We start from the raw sequence: 21879 nt of genomic DNA, 5'->3' as shown, positions 1-21879 counted from the left end.
TCACTACTACAAAACAATAATAATCTGCCCTCACCACCAAGACAGGCTGTACCTCAAGTAACTCAACCAGAGCTGGGAGAAGTGAAGGAATGAATTCCATTTGCTTGTCTGGGCAGGAATTGTTTATGAGGTTTAGTGCCAGCTAAATGCCAAAACCAGTCTGGCACGAGTATGTCCAGTGCTGTTTGTTGAAGTCTTTAATGAATAAGCAAACCTGCCCTCAGAAAATCCACCTCAGGGTTATTGTGAGTTTCCCCAGATGGATTCAGCACCAGAAAGGTCTGAGTTCAGCTGCCCAAGCACAAACATACAGTTCCTCACCTAAAAGAGCCTCCCCCAGGTTCTTTCAGTTTATTCTTCTGAGCAGCAGCTACTTGTGTCGAAACAGTGGCAATAGCTTTGTTTCCAGGTAATACTGCTGGTTTTACCACAGGTACTGCAAGAAGACAGACAGGATTTGTACTCCATCAATAAGAGCTCACACATGCAAGCCAGTCACAAGTAGTTATGGCAATAGGTCTGGTACAAAGAGTTGACCTCTATAGCTTCTGTCAGCATTTCACCCAGGTGAAAACAGGACCCCTCCCACACAATTCCAGCAGCCAAACCATTTCTGTGCCAATGCTGCCCTGACAGATCTGTACCCTCAGTCACTATGGCACTACACAGTGGAACATTTTAGCAGGAGTACAAAAAGGGCACTTATGAACTGACATTCATAGAACCACAGAATGGCTTGAGCAGAAAAGGACCTTGAAGATCATCTTGTTCCAACCCCTCTGACACCTTCCACTAGACCAGGTTGCTCCAAGCCCCATCCAGCCTGGCCTTGAACACTTCCAGGAATGGGGTATCAACAACTTCTCTGGGCAAGTATTACCTGAAGTGTGGTTTAGGGATTACTACCAAATATGGCACATCACAAATATCTTGACCTCTTACCTGTCTGCAGTTGATTCAGTTGGATTTGAGGAGTGGTGAGCATGATACGACTGTGTGGTTGCCGCAATGCCACCATGGGTGTCTGTGTCAACGTTACTTGTGGAGGCCTTATCAATGCCCCTGCTTTTTGAGACTGTTGAATTACCTGCAAATAATAACGAAAAAAAAAGAACTGTAAATAATCTGAGAACAAACCCTAAGAGAACTTTAACCAAGATGCAATTTAAGTTATACTTTTTTAATCAGATCTTTGACTGAGCCAAACCACCAACTTAAGAAGAACTATCAAAAAAACCCTGTGCAACAACCAACGCTGCACTCCAGCTCACATACCAGTGGCGTGGACTGCCCTTGTTTACTGACACCAACTTGTGTGGGCTGAGTGAGGCTGATGACAGGTTGCTGGAGGGTACTGGTGACAGTGGCAGTGGCCTTGCCCGCCGTGCGCTGCACCGAGGAGCTCAGCAGCACGGACGTCACCGACGGGATCGTGGCTATCGTCGCCTGCGTCGTGGGCTGCTGCTGCTGCTGGCTCTGCTGGATGAAAGCTGCAGAGTCTGGTGTTAACTGTCTCAAGGCAGGTAAACTCCTCTGAAAAGGGGAAAGGAAAGAGTTTGGTTGATTTGTTTAATATTAATTGTCAAGAAGCATTGTGCTCTGTTTCAATCCATTGGATCGGTGTGTGCACACCTGAAGAAAGGTGAGCACACAGAAATACCAACCTGCTCCTGTTTAATAAGCAGGACAGAGGGACAATACCTTCTGGATATCATGGGCATCTAGGCTATGTAGCCCACCTGGAACCCCTGGTATGTATTTAACAACCCAAGCCCATGCTGCCTTCCTTGACTGTTGTCCTACAGCTTAAAAGTCACACTGGAACACCAGGGAAGATTTCAGAATAGCTCAACAGAGACCAGAGTGTTTTGGTGCCTTCTTAAATTAGTCGTTTTCTTATGGCAACAGTTTTTGTCCTCAGGAACAGCTCAAGGTTGAACAAGCATTTAAGAACCCAGAAATGTCAACACACACCTACAACTCCATCCCATAATCATACATTAGTCAAGCAGTTACATTCTTACAATTCAGTGCTGTTGTATTTTCACTGATTTCACTGATGGTAAATGTTCTGCAATAAATACTATTTTGAGATTTGCTGAACTGCTATAAAATTTATGTCAAATGTGATTTATCATTGGAAGATGACAAATTTCCTGCTTCTCCAAATGAGTTTACAGCACAGGCAAAACTTCCCCAAAAGGTACAATTTTCTATATCACTGAATCCCTTTGCTTTCGAAGACTAAAAAGAGAGCAATAAATCAATTCATAGCTTTGTGGCTTAAGTCATAGAAAGAAAACTTTCCAGATTTCTCAAAAGAGCTACTATGTGTCACCATGGTAGAAGTTACATTACTGACTGTGCCAATGAATCACAGTAACAAACTCTAGGAACTAAGACACAAAAAGTATTTTTAAGGGAGCAAAAGCCTAACCAGGCACCATTTAAAACTTCCTTTAACTTAATTTTGGAATTCCATCTATAATGGCAAAGGATGTGCTTGTGTTAATTGCAGCTGATATACAAGCACAGAGATAAAGGAAGAGTAGTGAAGATAAGTTACCTTCAGGAAAGGCACAAGGTAAGGTTGAGGTGAAGAATTAAGTTCTCTGTAGAGCCTACTGGTAAAATCTTCTGGTTCAATTTTTCCATCCTTCAAAAAAGAAAACTCAAATGAACAAACTTGTAGAAATTAATTTTTATAACTATCCAGCACTAAAAAAAAAAAAAAAAAAAAAAAAAAAAGACTTGGGAACACACTGAAATTAGGTGTTTTTATCATCTCTCACTATTTTTAGTTACCAGCAGCTTTATGGTAGTAACCAACTTTACTACAAATTTCAGGTAATAAGATCTGAAGACCTCTGGTTACTGCATGATGGAATACACAAAACCACAACTTAAAGGTTGCTAACAAGTAGGCTAGGCAATACTAGCATTCACTCTATAAATATTAAAAATGTCAAGCTTTTATATTAGCATCAGGAAAGGATTTGATTTAGCTCAAATTTTATACACCCCAGCCACTGAATTAAAAAAAAAAAAACAAACAACAACAAACTAGTTTTGAGTCTGAATTTGCCCAGATGCTGTATTTAACAACTTCTGATGAACTTTTCTTACCAGCAGACTCTGCACTAATTCCTTCACGTTAGCCGCAGTCTCTGAGGACTGTTTTCCAGATGATGCCAGTTTTATTAATGTGGACAGAAAGTTTTTGCATTTCTTCACATTTTCCATAGTTTCCTGAGAAGGAAGGGTAAAAGGAAAACAATCAGAGAAAGGAAGACAAACTTCTCTTAATACATGATCTGACCATATACTCCATGAAATAAAGTCCTTTAGTTCATGAGGACAGAGTAATATTTAGACATACATGTCCCTCACACTAAAACACAAACAGACTGAGATTATTATTTTTCTTCATATACTCATATATATTGTACATTTTTGTTACCAAAATTTAAGGAATTGTGATTCTTCATGAAATGAGGAAACACCAAGTATTTTAAGAATGGCACATGGTACATGGGAAAATACATGTTTTAGCAGGACAAAAAATAGTAAAGCTGTTGTTTCACAGTGCACAGTACATGGATTCTCCCTGGATTTTGCAATCCTGGAAACATGCAGTTTGAATCAATCAGTACAATTGTTTATCCTTTCTTATAGTGGTTCTCCTCTGCAGTGCTGAACAATTCACTGTTCTATAAAATACATCTAATGTACTTTTAAATGAGTGCTTTAATACTGTTACAGAAACAAAAACACTTTGTCACCTATCAAAATTCAAGTGACCTGTACCCACACCTTGTAAATTATATGGTTCTATTAAAGTTTACCTTTTCAAGGTCAACAGCTCACAGGATTCCTGCATCTTTACTAATCTCCACTCCCATCTGTGTTTACAAGTATGTGTATATGCACACCATGCATATGTGAGTGGACAAAAATAGATGTTACATTTCTCAGAATCTTACTGTGGCAGCAGTGGAGGTGGCTGTTGTCCCTTGCACTGTTCTCTGAGGAGTTCCAGTTTGTACAGCTGTTGCTGTCCCCAACGTGGTTGTTTGTGCAGTACCACCCAGAACGATCTGAGGCTGCAGAGTATAAAAACACAATATTATTTTCCGTGGAATGTATCAAGAGCCTGTTTTCCTGAGCCATCCAACAGAAGATGAGGCACAGGGCAGTGGAACACTTTTCACAGCTGCTATAAATAAGTTGCTCATGCTCTGGTGCAGTGGAAGGAAACGGCCACCAGATGGCACTAAAAACATTCGGAACGGGACCGAAAGTTGATTAAAAATTGCGCGATTTTTGGTCACCGAATAAAACACCATAAACATAATCTCAGCCAGTGGGCCTCCAAACCTCAGCTAAAACAAGTGCTGAATTCCTGTGAATTCTATTTATCTTTTTGACTGTTTCATTAAATGCCACTTCCAAAGAGAGGAATTTCTAAAAAGGCACAACTGACACAAAAGCTTTGGTCTTATTGAGGTCTTTGTGATAAACAACAGGACAAAACATTTCCCTAGTTTTGTAGACAAATTGGTAATCTGAAGTAGAAATAAAAGCTATAAAGAATCACAATTACAAGCAAGATCCTCTCACATAGCTCATTCATGGGCTTCCAACAGTCTAATTATTAACAACAACCCAGACTGAGAGACAAATTCCTACCAAGCTACAACTGACACTCAGAATGTTCACCAATCATTTGTAAACTTGCTCTTTATATAAAGATGCACCAAAAAAAAGAGGCTCCCCTGCTGCCAAAGCTAACTTTATTGGTATTTTGGAAGAAACTAAGGGAGATAAGGATTTCATTTCTCTCTCTTTTTTTTTTTTTTTTTGAAATCAGGATAAATTAAGTCCATGGTGTGCTCATTACAGCACAAAATATGCAGATGGAATGATGGTGGGGTGGTTTTTTTGTCCTGTATAACAGCAGTGCAAATTAAGGAGACTCAGGTAAATTAACTCTTAGATCTAGAAAGATCACTGGCATAGGGAAAGGCTCTCTGAGGGGAAAAAGGTTAACTGGATGCATAGCAAAACCTGCATGTTTTAAATTAAAACTCTCTAATCCTGTCTACTCAAAGGATGAAGAAAGCACAATGAGACACATTAGGTGACAGCAATCATATTGGATCACTGCTGTCCAGAAGCCATGTGGAGAATTTCACACTCTTGCACTGGTTTTCAAACTCTTGACATCTCAAAGAAAATGCCCAAGCAAGCCCAAAAGGAACGGAGGGCAGCCCAGACTGACATCAGTCTCTCTGTGAGTTATCAGTCTCCAGAGGACACAGACCAAAGCAGACTCATGTGAAAGGGAGAAGGCTTCAGGAAGAGAAGGCTGCCAGTGCAGTCATCTTTGCAATTGTAAATTTTGCTGCAGAATTCAGAGGGCTGCAGATCCACCACAGGAATAACACCACAGCCCAAAACCCAAGGGGAATTGCTGTCACCTCCTTTAAGCAGAAAGCACAAAGGTATTTCATTTCAGTCAGCTCTGTGACTGTACAAACTACAAACACAATACCTTTAAATGGAGATATGTACAGGTGTAATATGAAATAATACCAATATACATATAAAAAAATTACACCTGTACATCCAAAACATACACTGAGACCTGCAGACGGTTTAGAAAGGCTAATCCAGAAGGCATTTCTTCCCTGCACTGAGCAATTGCATGTCCTGTGTGGCTGGCAGGCCCAGGCACACACCCCTTCCCCACACACCCACCTGCACAACCGGGGGCCGCTGCAGCGTGGTCGTGGGTTGCACTGTGGTTTGAGCCTGAGACACTTGCTTGATGATAGTAGTTGGTGTCACCTGTCGTGCAATAATGGGTGTTCCTGGAGCCTGGGGAAGAGGGGAAAAAAAATTATGAATATATCAGTGCCTATAGTTACATACCAACTGCTCTATCTGGTGTTCTGATTCTGCATTATTACAAATAGCAAAGAATGCATCTGAAGCACTATGGAACTCCAAGAAGGATTTTCAGTCTTGAACTTAATGCAACTGTCAAAAATCTTGGTGTACATATATCCACATAATTTTTTTTCTTTTAGTCTTGTATTTATTCTGGGGAGAACAGTTGTACACATTAACCATATATGGTCTCCTTTATATCAAAGTTTTCAACTTAATGAGATTCAGATATGTAAAAATATTTTTGATGAGTAACAGCCAAGCTGTAACAGAATTAGGAACACAATGCAATGCCTATGCCTTGTGGAAAGTAAATTAAGATTGGCTATTTGGAAGAAATTCCTGGCTCTGAGGGTGATGAGGCCCCAGCACAGGTTGCCCAGAGAGGTGTGGACTCCGCCAGGTTGGGATGGGGCTTGAAGCAACCTGGTCTAGTGGAAGGTGGCCCTGCCCATGTCAGGAACTGGATGAGCTTTAAGGCCCCTTCCAACAGCTTTCCAACACAAACAATTCTGAGATTCTGTGAATCTATAAACAGGCTGTACATCCCAGTCAGATCTATGGTTTCTTCACTAGTATCACACCTTCCTCCTGTGTTCTGCACAGAACAGTTTTTAGCAGCTGGACTGACCTGCACTGTGGATATCTGCACTGGGGGTGCACTGGTTGGTGTAGCAGGACGAGGAGTCAGAGTGTTCTGAGGCTGAGACTGGGCGTGTGCCTGGGCCTGCATCTGTGCCAGGGCCTGCTGGGGGATCATCAGCAGCTGCCCGTTCTCGCTGCGCACCAGCACCATGCCTGCAAAACACAGTGGTCAAGAACACATCTTTGCAAATATCAAAGAACACACTCTTCTGTTTGTTTTTTGTAATTCAAGTTGGGTACATATGGAATTATGTACTACTGAAGGACTAGGCAGCTAGCAAGAGAGGTTTAGAATGAAAGTCAAATACTCAGCTGCATTATTGTATTTTGTCTAGAATAACTTAATTTCAGAAATACTCTATCTAAATGCTTACTATGTGTACAGAACACAGTGAGGTGTATCTGCCCCAACCACAAATATTCCATGTGACAGAAGTCAAAATGATCCTGTAAAAATCCTACCTGCTCCTTACTAAGAAATTTGTTTTATGAGATACTACAAATAGAAGAAAATCCTGCCATTAGGCAAGATGCCTGTTAGTTTGTCTTTAAGAGGGGAAGAAAAATAATCAAACCTAGGCTTCACCATCAACAGCAACACAATTGTCTAAGTTCTAAATTAATTTCCCATAACCAATTTAGTAATGAAAGTGGCTATAAAATCATAATCTCTCTCATGTGCATCAGCAACAGACTGCACTGTGCCATGTTACACCCCAAATGAAAAATAAAACAGAGAGGGAAATGAGGAAGTCATTCCCTGCTCAGTCACTCAGATCAATACACTTAACCCCACTGGGTAGCTGTAGGGAAGCAGAATTTAACAGGCAGAATTTCAGATGTGATTCTCTCTTCTTTGAAGGCACAAACAGGATCTGGACAACACGAACTGTGTGCCAAGAGCTCCTTCATTCAGCTTGCCTCACTCGCTCCCTGAGAGCCTCAGGACCTCATCAGCTCTGAAAAAGCCACCTAAGGAAACAAACTGGGCACTCAAAATGAGTTGGCTTTTCTGAGCAACTACAGGAAGAACCTTCACCATGAAAATCAAGAGGTACTAGTGAAATCAGAAAGTTTTTCTTAAGTGTTGTTCAGTGAATCAAAAGCCCATACACACTCCCCAACAGTATCTGGAGATGTGGTCTATTGCATCTCAGAGCATGACTACTTCAAAAGAATCAAGCTTTTATTTGCTTTTCTATTCTGGTGAAGTGCTGAAATGTTTACAGACAACGCCTTAAACAGTTTTCTTGGACAGTTTTGCAAAAATTCATATACTGATTTCTACAAAAATGAGTTCAAAAGAAAAGCCTTAGTTGATTTGCCCCTAATTTTTTCCTTACATTCTCTACATTAATGAAACAGAGTCACACAGAGATGTTAAACTATTTACATCCAAAATGTGACTTTCCATCACAACTTATTTAAAAGTGTTAAGGTGGGACCCACAAAGTGCTATGGACAAGTGTTATATCTAGAAACAAATATCCTCAAAGGGTTTTTCTGTAGGAAGGAGGAGGGAGAGAAACTTATTTATTATCCTGCAGACTGTAGAAGTAAATACTTTTTGTTCAGCTGTCAGGTCCAAAAATCTATTTTCCAAGCCATTCCAAAAAGTAAAGTTTCTTCTCCTGTAACTTATGTAGGGAGAAGTATTTCCTTTAAAACAGCAAAGGCACACACCACCATCACATCTTAGGAAACTTAAAGACCTTAATAGTGAACACAGAGCTTGGTGCTGTGGGCTGCTCATCAGAACCATCACTACATTCTCAGCATCAGCCTAACACTGTGGGGAGGGGCCACTGGCAAAGGACAGAGAAATTGAACATTTTAAATACTACAGAATGACCTGCTACTACATCAATCTCATTCCTGCACCAAAAGAACCTGGCATCCTCTTCAATGTGCAAACATAAAATCTTGGGAAATGAACTTACACTGCCCATTTTTGTCATCCCTCATAACGATCAGCTGAAGCAGCTAAATGCTGAATCAGTTGAAATCTTCAATATTATTATAAACTAAATCATCAGTACAGTCAGTACAGTGGAAATCTGATTAGAGGAGCTATTTTCAAGTCAACATCAAATATTAAGGCTTTTTGAGTACTTATTTAGTTTCTAGCAGCTGAAAAGGCCCCATGGAACTCCCTATGGCCAAGCTTTCAAAAGTCCTCCAATGCCACAGAACTACACTGACACCCCACAACAAACCCTTTTTCCTAAAATTCACCAGTTTGGGAGCTCCCTAAGGTATCCTAACGTTAATGTGCCATCCAAATTCTTCAAAGAGTTATGTGTTTTTCTCCTTACAGAAGCAACATGAGAAATACTAAACCTAGTTTTGGATGAGGGGATGTGTTTAAACTTCCTTCTCAGTGTAAAAGTGACTGCAGTTATTGGAAAGCACCAAGCCAAAGCAGCTCCCCTGCAGATGAGACTTTTATGGCATCAGGCAGTGGCTCAGAGCTCTGTGATACCTGTTCCTGCCTCCAGCTCAGCAATGTGTCTGCACCACACACCAGTATGGTCAGCTTACTGCTTTGCACCCCAAAATATGAATGAGGACCGAGAAAAGATGGGAAATAACCACAAAGTGAAGGTTCAAAACCCCTGAAGTGCAAGCACAACATCTGAACAATGAAATATTCTCCCTGAGCTACATGCAAAATTAGAACATGCCTACACACTAACATAGCACAACTGCTCAAACAGACAGTTGAAAAGCATATTAATGTGAGCTTTAGAAAACATATCAAGAAAGTTCAATTTTTGGCAGCAGACAGACAAAACAATCATTTGTAATTCAAACCCTGACTCTAAGCACTACCCTGTTAGATTTCCTAACTCCAGGAAGTCTGAAGTACTTCTTTAAAGTATTGAAGTCATAATAAAAAAGTAACTCATACAAAGCCACATTTATATCTGTTGTTATTTAAATAGTTCTTTCATTCCCACTCAAATTTGATACACAGTTATTTTTAATTTATATAGTTTCTAACATGTCATTAAGTCAGCCTCTACCACTGATAAATTCCTGAACACACAAGGCTACATACAAACATAAAGACAGTTACTACCATCTGCATAAACTTTAATCACAGTATGATGATATGAGACATTTTACTGCTTGGAATGTTAGCTTGTTGGCAGCTGGGTGACTGGAAAAGGTGTAAAAATTCAGAATGTGATGAACTTGAAATCTGTGTGCAGAAGTTCTCCAGTACTACAGTGGGCAGGCAAGGAAGTTTTGACTGAACACAAAACACCCCTCCAGCTTGATGGGGATTCTTTAAAAAGGGAGATGGAGCTGCTCTCTGAGCTTCTGCACCCACAGTCCAACTACAAACTCTTTTCCAACCCAGTTAGCTAAAAAAGGAACTCACTAACCCAAAACTATACCCAAGCTGGCTTTAAGTGGATTTTCACTGAAGTTCAGAGGGGTCATTGGAGATAAGTCCCATTTATCACCTACTTTTAAACAAAATCACCGTGGGACTGTAACACCCCCTTTCCCCATCCATCCATGAATCTCAGTTAACAATTCATGACAATGAAGAACAGGAAGGGCTGATGGCCCCATGTGGGGAAAAAGGAATTTCTTTCCAAAACTGACATTTTAAATATTTAAACACAGGTAAGTATCATAACCTCAAATTCCAATGCATAAGGCTGCAAATGCTGAATGAACCAGGCCAGAACTGACTACCAGGTACCAGAATTCAGCTAGAATTGTGTAACTTATCTCACTGTTTCAATTAAATTCAGCAACATATTTAAAGATGGAAAACATCTTTGTGTTTTATCAACCAGGTTTTTGTTCCTGGATTAATGGATTAATTACTGCTTGAGATCAAACACCTAATCAACATCACAGGAAACATTCAATTAGAAAAAGGTGACAATGAAACCTGGCCATTTTAAATATCTTTCTGCCTTCTTTTTCCTAGAAAGTCTGATCACGTGTACTCCAAAATCATATTCACTATTAAAAATGCAAACATTCAAGAATTCTTTCCAAGTCTCTCATTAAAAAACTAATTAAAATTAAAATTAATTACCATTTTTGTTAGAAGTTAGATGCTTAAGAGAATCCTGAAAGAGGTTCATATTTGAGTTTGAATTAAACAATTCATCATGGCTCCAAATGAAGGATTAACAAACTCAGTTGGCTGTTTCTGATGCCAGAGTTGTGCTCCTGACCAATACAATGGTCATCCCACATGTTCTTGCAGTGAAGATCAATCCTGTTTACAATGTTCAGGATGGAAAATGCCATCATTATGTGATGTAGCTGCATGATTCTGCAGGGTCATCTTTGCCTCTTGCTTATTTGTAATTCCATTTGCTAATGACATTTCCATTTATAAAGTGTTGTGCTTTGGGGTTTTTTCTTTGTTAGTGTTTTTTCAATTAATAAAATGTGTAAAATCATGCACTGGAATAAAAAGTGAAGAGTTCTGGCCATTGGACACATCAGAAAAACACAAATCAGATTTTTTTTTCTAATACTTCCCTCTTCCTTCTTTCTTTGAAACATGGTTTGGCTTAACAAAGACTAAAGAAAAAAATTAACAGAATGATAAGGAAGACTAATAAAATATTTTGTAGCCTTTGCACACCATCCCGAGTGTCTGTGTAATTTCACACACATACTACTTGCTTACTAGAGAACCCCTACATGCAGAAAACAAACTAAAACAGTTTCCTGATTTGTTACCAGTTTTAACTGGTAGATCTTGATTAGTAATATTTATAGGAGCTGGACTTTCCAGTGAGGGAGATAAAACCACCAGCAGACACAGCAGCACCTTCACATCAGTGTTCTGAGGAAGTGCAGCAGTGTCACCTCTGACAGCCACACCCAGCAGGAGGCCACTGCAGCAGCAGCACATCCCAGTGTCACCTCCAGGACAGCTCCCTGTCCCAGTGTCACCTCCAGGACAGCTCCATGTCCCAGTGTCACCTCCAGGATAGCTCCCTGTCCCAGTGTCACCTCCAGGATAGCTCCCTGTCCCAGTGTCACCTCCAGGATAATGCTCCATGTCCCAGTGTCACCTCCAGGACAGCTCCCTGTCCCAGTGTCACCTCCAGGACAGCTCCCTGTCCCAGTGTCACCTCCAGGATAGCTCCATATCCCAGTGTCACCTCCAGGATAGCTCCATATCCCAGTGTCACCTCCAGGATAACTCTCCATAGCCCAGTGTCACCCCTCCACGTCTCAGGGACTCCACCCATCCCATGGGGGACACACTGAGGGACTCCCTCTCCAGCTGGCAAGCATCTCACCAGAGGGCACAGCAAGGTGTGCTTGTGCTTCTCACAGGGCTTGACAGTGTACAAGGACCAAACTCCCACCTGTGAAATACAAATCCTACACAGGACCCTGATCCCCAGTGACATCATCTGTCACTATCTGATCCCAAGTGACATTATCTCTTTCTGATGCACACACTCAACAGAAGAACAGAAGGTTCAAGCTTACAGATATTGCTCGTTACCCACCATGTAGTTCATGGTTAATCCAGATCAAGTCAGAACCATCTAGACTAATCTAGACTTTGAATAAGTTGTTTTTTTCTGAGACATAACAGAAGAATTAATGGATGTATGATCTTGAAAGTGCATGGAGAATATCCTTTCCTAGCCTCCTGAGGATATTCTCTTCTAAAGTAAAAATGTAACTATAAACTTCCCAAGAAAAAACAATTGGGGTCAGGGAGAGCTGTTAGGCAGCAAAGAATCAATAGATGTGCTGGTGTTCATAAAGAATGTCCAAGCCTGAAAGAATAACCAGAGGACTGATACTTCTGGTGTAGAAAACCAAAAATCCCTACAAAGATCTCTAGAAAAGGAGGTTATTGATCATACAATGCACTGACACCTGACAAACCTTCAAATCCTAACTAGATCTGCCAGGGAAGTTCACTGAGAGGTTATCTTCACGTCAAAGCCCTTTGGGCCTTAAGCTCTTGAGCACACACTCATTTGTGGCAAGATGCTGCAAACATTTGACATGGCAGAAAAATCTGACAGTAATCCTTAGTGGGCTGTGCCATATTAGCAGGAGAAAGCTTTAGGAGAGAATCCTTTTGGTATTGTCAGAAGAGATTCTGTTGCAGAAAAGAGAAAGTGAATGTGTGTGTAAGGTTATGCAAGTTATCACACATACCACAAAAACCATCCAAAGCCAAAGGGCTGAGTCCATGCTGCAACTGATTGGATCAGGTTACACAGAAACCCACAATGACAAAACCCTTATAAAAGGACAATGCTTTTAAGATTTTTCTAACACAAAAACGCTGGAATACCAGAGTGAGAGCTGGAGAAAAAGACAGTTGCCAATACAAGCTGCAGGAAGAGTTTCCAGAATAAGTGGTACATGTGACAGGGTTCCTTACTGCAGAAAAGGGAAAGAGAGCCTGGTACTGACATCAATACTGTCCAACAATCCACCAGTAACTGATCCACCTGCAAAACTCCCACTCTACAGGAATGAAAGCCCAAGGAAAGCAGAAAGAACCTACTGAAGTCTACAAGTCCACTGTAGCTCTGTGAAAATCTGGGTCATTAAGGAAATCTTCCCTAACAATAGACAGTTTCTAGCAGATTTAGAATTATTTACACACATTAAAGAGCAGCCCTCTGTAACAAACCAGATGAGTAGCAGCTCATGAAGGACCATCTACACACCAACTCATGAGAAACAGGGATTTCAAATCAAGACAGGTAGAACAGAACTGTAAATGGTAACAGAAGTGCAGATTAGATGTTATTGAAGACACACTACTTTGTACTTGAGAAGAAATGGGCACCACTGTTAAGTATAAATTAGATACACTTCAGTTTAGGTACCTGGAACCTCAGGAGACCTGTGCTGCACAAATCCAGAAAAAATCCTACTTGAACTTTCTTGCCAAAGCCTCTGGCCTCATCAGCAATCTGAGCTTTCAAGTTTCATCAACAAACGTGGTTGTTTTGTGATTTCTATAAAGACACCTTAGCTCCACAGGGATGAGCACAGTGCCGAAGGAGAAAAGTCTCCACAGTGCAGGGATCAGGAGGTATCAGAAATGACCCCATGACCATGTGAGACTGCAGCTGCTCCAGAAGTGCTGCCCTGCACTGGCACTTTGAGGCCAGGCTGCACAAACACAAGGCAGTGGTAGATATGTTCCCTGCTGAGCTGCAGGTCTGCAGGCTCCAGAAAACTGCCAGGCAGTGACAGAGCTGTCCAGCACACAGCACAAACCTGTGCCAATGCCCTCTTGCCTTGCTCCAGGGCAATGGGCACCCCAAAGCTGGGAGGATGAGGTTCTGCACACAGCTGTGCTGAGCACACAGCACACCCTGTGCCCAAGGAAAGGGACCTGTTAAATGCTCAGCACCTGCTGCACTCAGGGTGCTGCTACAACTCACCATGAAAAAAAACATGGTATGACTGTCAGGTGTTGCTTCAGAGCACCTCTAATACAAAATACTCGGAGTTTCTCCCAATAGGCACTGAAGATTGGCATGGCACAGAGTTTTAGACAGGAACTACAAAAGCAAATTCCATTTCCTTTTCAACTCATGTCACTCTGGAGTAAAGGAGAATTCTACCCAGACACAGCACCTAAAAGTTAAGATACAACCTACAACAGCAGCACTGCACTGTTGGTTACCACTGCTCTGTCCAGCCTGCACACACAGGTTCCAACCAGCCATTATGGTCTCAGCAACATCAATTCTTCAACAGCTGATTTAGGATTGTTGTCAACACAGGTGAAAGATACGTTTGCAAATATCCTCAAGAATCCTGCATTTTGTACAGACCAAGTACAAAAGTTCACATTATGAAAAACTGCTTGTTTTTTCTTACAGAAGAGTCAATAGACAAAAAATTCGATTTAATTTTAAAAGCTTTTGCTTACTCGTCCATGCAAGAGTTCTGTTTCAAACAACACAACTAACTGTCTAAAACTGTATTGTCTAAAAGGTAAAGAAGTGAATCATTTGTAAAGTATTGATTCACAAACCTTTTAAGAATATAGTTAAAGGAATAATGTCATGTTGGAATGCCAAAAAGACACTGCATTTAAGAGTGATCCCATATGTAAAAAATCTTACCTGCTCATTTGAAGCGGTGTATAAGAATTGTTCTGGAAAATGCATCATTTTATATAGCAACAATTAACAAATGCTTCAACAACAATGTGATTTGCAACTATTTTGACTTCTCTGGAAAGCTAAATTCCTTGAAAGTGTGTTAACATTCCTTTCTAGTCAAGGATACAAAGCTAGAACACCAGAGTGCTCTGTCAAATTGCAACCCAATCATCACACAAGTCTGTCTGATGTCGAAACAGCTCTAAGAAAAACACTATCAAGAGCTAAACCAATTGCTTTAATTATTGATCTCCAAGCAATTCAGATGCAGCTCTGCCATTAATTTCAATATACTTAGATCAAACAACAAAGCAATTATACCAAAATCAGATCTGGGTTTGAGAAAGGAAGACACAAAATAAAGTGTCACTAATTCTTTATGTCTGTTATTTTAAATAGGAGGTTTTAAAACTCAACCTGTCTTTATTTGTGACAGTTTGTTTGTACCAAGGTGTGTCAACATTAGTGCTGCTCAAGCACCTGAAGAAATGGGAAGGCTGAGTTACTTTGCATTTATTACCAGAGTCTGCACAGAAATACTGAATGAGGAGTAATGCTTTAAATCACTGCTTTGAATGCAACAGCCTAAAACAACTAAGTCCATGAGAAGCCACCAAGAACAAATTTATTTTAATTTGTCCCCACAGTGAATGCCCTACTCAAGGTATAGACTCTCTGTAATTTTAGCTGATGGCACCTTTCCAGCTGAAGCTGTGGAGACCCAGAGCTGGACAATTCCACTGACTGACAGCTCCCCAGGGCAGCCTCAGCACAAACATTCCCTCCACATCCTCCTCTGGGAATTCATGCCTCTCTCACTGCCCATACAGAATTCTTCTGCTTTGAGAATATGCCAAACACTATGCCTGCAAGTTCAATGCAACCATCAACTGGGACATGATATTACATGCCATTTGGCTGATAGCAACATTTATTAAGTAGCTCTGCTTTTGCGGTTAGTCTGAACACAGAAGAATTATTTTCACACCTGTAAGCTTGAATTCAGAATGCTTTTCAACAAAATCAGGTTTCGTTTTGATTTTTACTAACCATCAAATGCACAGTCCTGAGTAATGACTAAGCTTAATGACTGGGTATGACTAACACTTATAAATAATTAGTGCCTTTCTCCCCCTCCCCCATGGAGGACAGGGAAGGAAAGAAAATCAAATGATACCCTGGTAAAAAAGGAAGGAAGAAAGGAACTAAGAGGTTGAATCTCAATGCATGAACACTTGTATATTCTTCCCATCTACCCTTAAAACCACTGCAAACACCACTGCACATGTGTCTGTTAAAAACTAATAACTCCTCATGCTTGTCTTTTAACTTCCACACAGCTCAGTCATTGTCAGCCTCCCTCCAGACGTCTTCTCCCCCACTGATCCCTCCACACACACCCTTCTGCTCCCCTCCATGGACTCTCTGGCCACAGGTGCTGCAAGTGCCCAGTGCTGCTCCTTGGAGCTGGCACTTGTGACTCATGAGAGCACAACTGGTCCCACTGGCCACACCACGACTCAAAAAGCACCTGATGTTACTGCACTGGGAGAGAGGCTCTGAACGGAGCCCTCCCTTGGAGAAATGTTTGATTCATAAACTGCAGGAAGGTGTGCAGACAGCTGAGCACAGCCTTGCTGCCCCCCAAACCCTCTCAGAAAGACTCCAGCATAGCACCACACCTCATTGCTTGGCTTTTGTTTATACTCTGATATCTGGAGCACACATTTTTCACCTGCACTAGTTGTCAGCACAGTCTATCCAGTACGTGCTTTATTCTGCACAAAAGCACTGGGATAGCTTTTAACAGTTCAACTACTCTCAGAAGCATATATTAATCAGGTTATAATCATAAGTTAGACCATTTTTACAAGATAGAGGCTTACTCAATTCAATACAAATCTTAGGACAGTCATGTCAGTCATGTAAAATAATATTACACACTGCTGTGAGTTTTATGTTATTCCTTGTCTAGGTGCTGGGTATGTGTTACTGAAAAATACATTTTAGTAAGGCATTTTAAGGGAAAAAACATCAAAATTAAGATTCATAAGTTTCATAACATTCGTAAGTTACAAGTCAAATTTATAAACAGAGATCTAGCATGGCAAAAAGTTACTTAATTCTCATCAACATTCTTTTCCAAATCCCACAAAAAGAGCTTGGTATCAAACTGGATCTTGCACTAAATTCTCTACAAATACAAGTAAAAGCACCATCCCTATTTAACCTATTTTATAACACATTTTGCTGAGCATCAGCCTTTGATGTTCAAAGTGCAACTTTCTGATTACTGGTAATCTAAGTACAGAAATCCATAGTTTTAAAATGTTATTTTGAGTCTGACAACAGTTACAGACTCAAAGATCAGATACATTTGTACAACACCTTAAGACAGCTCTACTGAGGTGCTGAACAGATCTCACTGCAGGTGTATCAATTCCCTATAATTATCACCTCTTTCTTGAGTACTGATACATCTATACCATTATCCAGTGACAACAATCAACATTTTGTTCTCACAAAAAATACTCTGTATTTTAAAAAACCCTTAAAGGCACACATAAGACCTCAAGGACAATTATTATCTTTTACATTAAATTTTATGCTAAAGACACATTAAGAGAATTGCTCCAAGAGATGAGGGTTTGTGGTAAAAAAATGGCTCTCAGTTGAGACACCTGCACCTCCAGAAGACAACCAGCATTTCTGGGAAGAAATTCCCACAGAATAGAACTGGTGTAAAAATTTCCAGAGTAAGCGGAGGTAAAACTGTCCTAGAAGGTTTAAAACAAACAAAAAGCTCTATTCATGTGTCTATGGCAAAAAAAAAAAAAAAAAAAAAAAAAAACAACACCTCATTTAATCTGAAATATGGACGATCACTTAATCTTTACACCTGTTTAATTACAACCTGTACACAGAGCAGGCTGTATCAGCAATTTTGCTTCTCTTACAAGGAAGCAGATCCAAGAGAGCTGATACAATTATTTGCACACAGGAACAGACCTGTGGCTGTGCAAAGAAAAAGCCCTTTGTCACCTGGGAGCAACAATCTCTCCCTAGTTTGGCCTTCCTTCACCCAGAGTTTGGGGTTCCTAACACACCTGAAATAACTGTCCTTTAACCAGGACAAAACCTCCTCTCTATCACTGTCATAGATTCATGTGTTTCTTGTCAGTTATGAGAAACTCTATTTTCAAAATTCTACCTCTCCAAACCTTCTTTCACAAGAGATAATGTGCCCAACAAAGCTAAACTTGCTAACAGTCTTCCAATCAGCAAAAGCCTTTTTTCCTTACATGAAGCAATGGTAACAAATTCAAGAAGTTTCAGACAGATTAATGAAGTTACAAACATGCATAAAGTTTCAAAACAAAAAATAATCTTGACAAGAGTAGATATTTTAAGGTAAAAATTATGATTTTGAAGATTTCTGTCAAAAAAATGAACATAGTAACAAAAAATGTTTAATGTGTTAAGTGACTTCTATGTCCAGGTCCTTCTGAGCAGAGTCAGTATTGATCACACAGTTTTTACACAAAGCAACCTTTCCACACACCTGCACTTTCTCTTTCCTTGAACCCAGATAGTTTAAATATCAGTATTTTCAACTGTGTTCTAGAACTACTTCATAAAACTTTTAAGAATTCTATTTACCTATCATTTCCCAAAACAGGGAAGGCAGACAACAGTAAGAGTTCTCATACAACAAAATACTTCATTCGAAGAGTTTGTGATATAATTTGTCTCCTATCAGTGGCCCAAACTCATGCATTTCACCTCACTTTGCTAACAGGGCTGCAGCATTCTCTGTTAGTAAGGGATTCAAATCCTGGGCAACATTCAAATTTGTGGTCCTCAAACCAAGAAGGTTTCACAAGCAACCTGCTTAAATTTCCAGAGATGGAAAACATGTAACTTCTTGCAGAGTGCAAAACACTTCAGAGAAATAAATCACTTCTGGTTATTGACCAATAACCTTTACCACAAGCTTAGTGACACCAAAACCCCAGAAGATCACAATTTGAAGGTCATACAGACATATCCATACATACACATCCAAAGGCTGTTGGGAACAGTATTTTCCATAACAGAACTGAACAATATATAATCAGAGTTAACAGCTTTCATAGCTTAACAGAATCACAGTTATAGTCCCATTAGATCCCATCACTTAACGACACAGCCTTATCAGATGTGCACAACACCAAGACACTGTTTCTAACAGAACCAGAAACCCAAGTGCACAGCCCTCTGAGGCTCTTTGGGGTACAAAGCCAAGCACTCAGGAGTCCTCAGTTATGGAAGGTGCAATGGGAACAAACACAACTCTCAGTCTGGTGACATATGGCAGATCTGATGTAGCAGATTCCAAATAAAGCAGAATGTTCTTTTTGCTGATGAATGATTTGAACATAAAATCCACCCTGCACCCAGAAGAGTTCTGCAGAAGAGATCCATGGTCAGCTTCCAGAAAGACAGATACTGCTTTTCAAGCCAAGTACAGGACTCCCAAGCTCTAATCCTGGCAAAATATTGATTCCTGCATGGCCTTGGGCAAGTCAGAACTTCTCTAACTTGCTCTTTCCCCCAGCTCTAAAGCAGAGTTTATCCTACTTCACTTACCAAGCACACAGGCAGGTTGCAAGGATTAAAACATTTTGTAAAATGCTTTGCAAGTAAAACATACTGGAAGTTCTCTAAGAAACCCCCATTGTCATGGTGCAGTGCAGACATTATTTTTAACAAAATCAAGCCATGCCAACACACTTAACAGGCATAATATTGGCAGCACATGCAACATACAGGGAACTGTAATGAGGATATGTTTGAACTCGCTTATAGTCAGTGAGAAATAGAAACAACCACATTCCACTACTTCATAGTATTTCCCCTGGTCCTTTCTGTGGTCCTTATTTTATGGGGTTCTGATGATTTCCTCATCTATCCACATCCTAATTCCTTCAGGGACTGCTCAGGTACATGTTTCAAGTACAAAGCAACACAAAGAATGAGGCACTCAGTATGAAAAAGTTACATAAATTGCTTGCTTTGATTCTTCTCAGTTGCCACCCTTCTCCATTTTTATCCACTCTCCTTTGCCCAACCAGCTACTACCCCAACTCCCAACTGAAGGAAACAGAATTACTCCTGCAGAAGTTGTTTTTCAGTTACTCCAGCTCCCCAAGTACAACTGCTCAAGTCAGAAGGACCCAAACCCATGCTTTAAATTATGTGTTCAGGCAGTTTTCCCATCCTAAAGCCACAATAACCATGGCCTGAGTGAGAATCCTTCTTGGATAGGATTCACAAGCTAAAAACCAATCTGTTTCTACAAAAAAAGGTCAAATTTAATACCAAATGAAGTTTTGAGCCTCTAAGACCATGAGGAAAACCTTGAGTGTGCACATTCATGTTGTCCATCTCCCAGGATGTGCAGATGCAGAGCCCTGATGCTCCTTCAGGAATCCTTTGCTTCTGGGAGGCATCAATGCTAAGTTTTAACCAGTGCTGGAGTTCAGAACTCTGGAACACCCCACTGTTCAAGGGGCCTCTTTAACAGCAGTTTCTCATCTAGAAAAGGCCCATCCTGCCCTCACCACAGAAAAGGCACATGAGATGCCCTTCAGATAGGAAGCAACAAAGAAATCTGTAGTCTCATTCCCTACCATCAGCTACTGGCAGATCCAAGTGAGTTTTGGGAAAGTAATAAAGAAGTTTTATTTTTAGATACAAGGCAAAACAATTCTCTTCTACAACAGCTGCAGAACTGTACCACTGCTAGTGGGAAGACTGGTCATGACTGTAGAAGTAAAAAAAAAACCATGATGACATGCCATCCCATTTGCTATCTTCAAACAGGACCACATGTCACCAAACATATTTAATCAGGAAAATACCAGTCTTTATGATCTAGCCACCAAATTTTCATAACTACTAACAGTCATTCAGAAGGTAAAAGAAAAGAGAGGGATAGAGGGAAGTGAAAGTTTCTAGATTTCAATTTCACCTAAGCTAGTGGAGAAAACTGGCCAGACCTACCTGCTCTATGCTACTCTCACTGCATACATTCAGCACTCACCAATCTGCTTCTTTCTCTAAGCAGACACCTTAAAAATTTATTATGAGGTGTTTGTACATAAAGATAAAGGAGAAGACAGTAGCAACAAAAATTTGCAAGAAGGGAAATCAAATCTTTGAACCCCAAGCTGACAGCAGTGCTAGGTAAGCATAAACTCACACATGCTGGGCCTGTACCACAGCACTGCTGGACAAGGTGGGGTTTACAAAAATTATTTTAAAGTACCCAAGTTTTGTCAGATTACAAGGTGATCCTACCCTGTGTCAGCAATGACCTCCAAACACTGTACACACTCTTACAATGCAAAAGATAAATTTTAGTGAATTATCCCAGTTATACTTTTCTGCAGACTTTTCCGAGCACTTCTAACCATGGAACATTGACTTACCACTTTGCACTGATTTTCTACCTCTTACCATATGATTGCACATAACACATTTCTCATTACTGAAGTACTCAGAAACAACGAGCTTCATTTAATTCATTTCCACTCAGTTTCAGCAGTGTTGCATCCTTAAGGCAGTGTTGTGTAAACTTTTGTTCCTACCCCCTTACAAAATTATTTCACAGTATTTCCATCTCTTTTCTAAGAGGGTGTGAATAAGGTTATTTTGGGACCATCATTACCCAAATCTGTCCAACTGGAGCACAAAGTCCCAAGCACAGGCTACTGCAGAAAAGACTAAGGACAACAATCCCCTTCCTCAAAGATGCCAAAGTGGAAAACCATCATTAATACACAGATACAACAGCTCAGTTCCTCGGAGAAGAAATACACCAAAATCCAGTAAGGTCACAACAATTATGGCCCACTGGCTCCTCAAACATCTCCAATTTGGTCAGTCAAGGTTTGCTGCATAACTGCCTTGATGCAATACAAAGCATTATTCCAGTAGTAATATATTTTAAACACCATTGATGGAGTTTATTTTCCACACAGTCTTTCAAAGAAAACCTTGTAAGGTTTCTAATTTTCAAGTCCCAGCTTTTAACTCCTGCTGACATTTTACATTCTGCTTTCCATACATGTGACACTGTAACTGTACT

The 21879-nt window shown here is 40.4% G+C and overlaps 1 protein-coding gene across 1 annotated transcript in view; it reads right to left on the bottom strand.

Moving 5' to 3' along the window:
* Positions 1-21879, bottom strand: part of TAF4 (TATA-box binding protein associated factor 4) — a 36240-nt gene that overhangs the window by 8657 nt on the left and 5704 nt on the right. Inside the window, exons 3-10 of the mRNA XM_063172551.1 lie at positions 6584-6750; positions 5761-5880; positions 3984-4103; positions 3127-3249; positions 2567-2656; positions 1276-1533; positions 943-1087; positions 322-436 (exon numbers count right to left, since the gene is read on the bottom strand). Coding sequence (XP_063028621.1) covers positions 322-436; positions 943-1087; positions 1276-1533; positions 2567-2656; positions 3127-3249; positions 3984-4103; positions 5761-5880; positions 6584-6750 — 1138 coding nt within the window. The remainder of the gene's footprint in view (positions 1-321; positions 437-942; positions 1088-1275; positions 1534-2566; positions 2657-3126; positions 3250-3983; positions 4104-5760; positions 5881-6583; positions 6751-21879) is intronic.

The sequence above is a fragment of the Melospiza melodia genome, chromosome 19 (assembly GCF_035770615.1).
Source record: "Melospiza melodia melodia isolate bMelMel2 chromosome 19, bMelMel2.pri, whole genome shotgun sequence".
In the NCBI taxonomy this organism is placed as follows: Eukaryota; Metazoa; Chordata; class Aves; order Passeriformes; family Passerellidae; genus Melospiza; species Melospiza melodia.
This window is presented reverse-complemented; position numbering and strand designations above follow the sequence as displayed.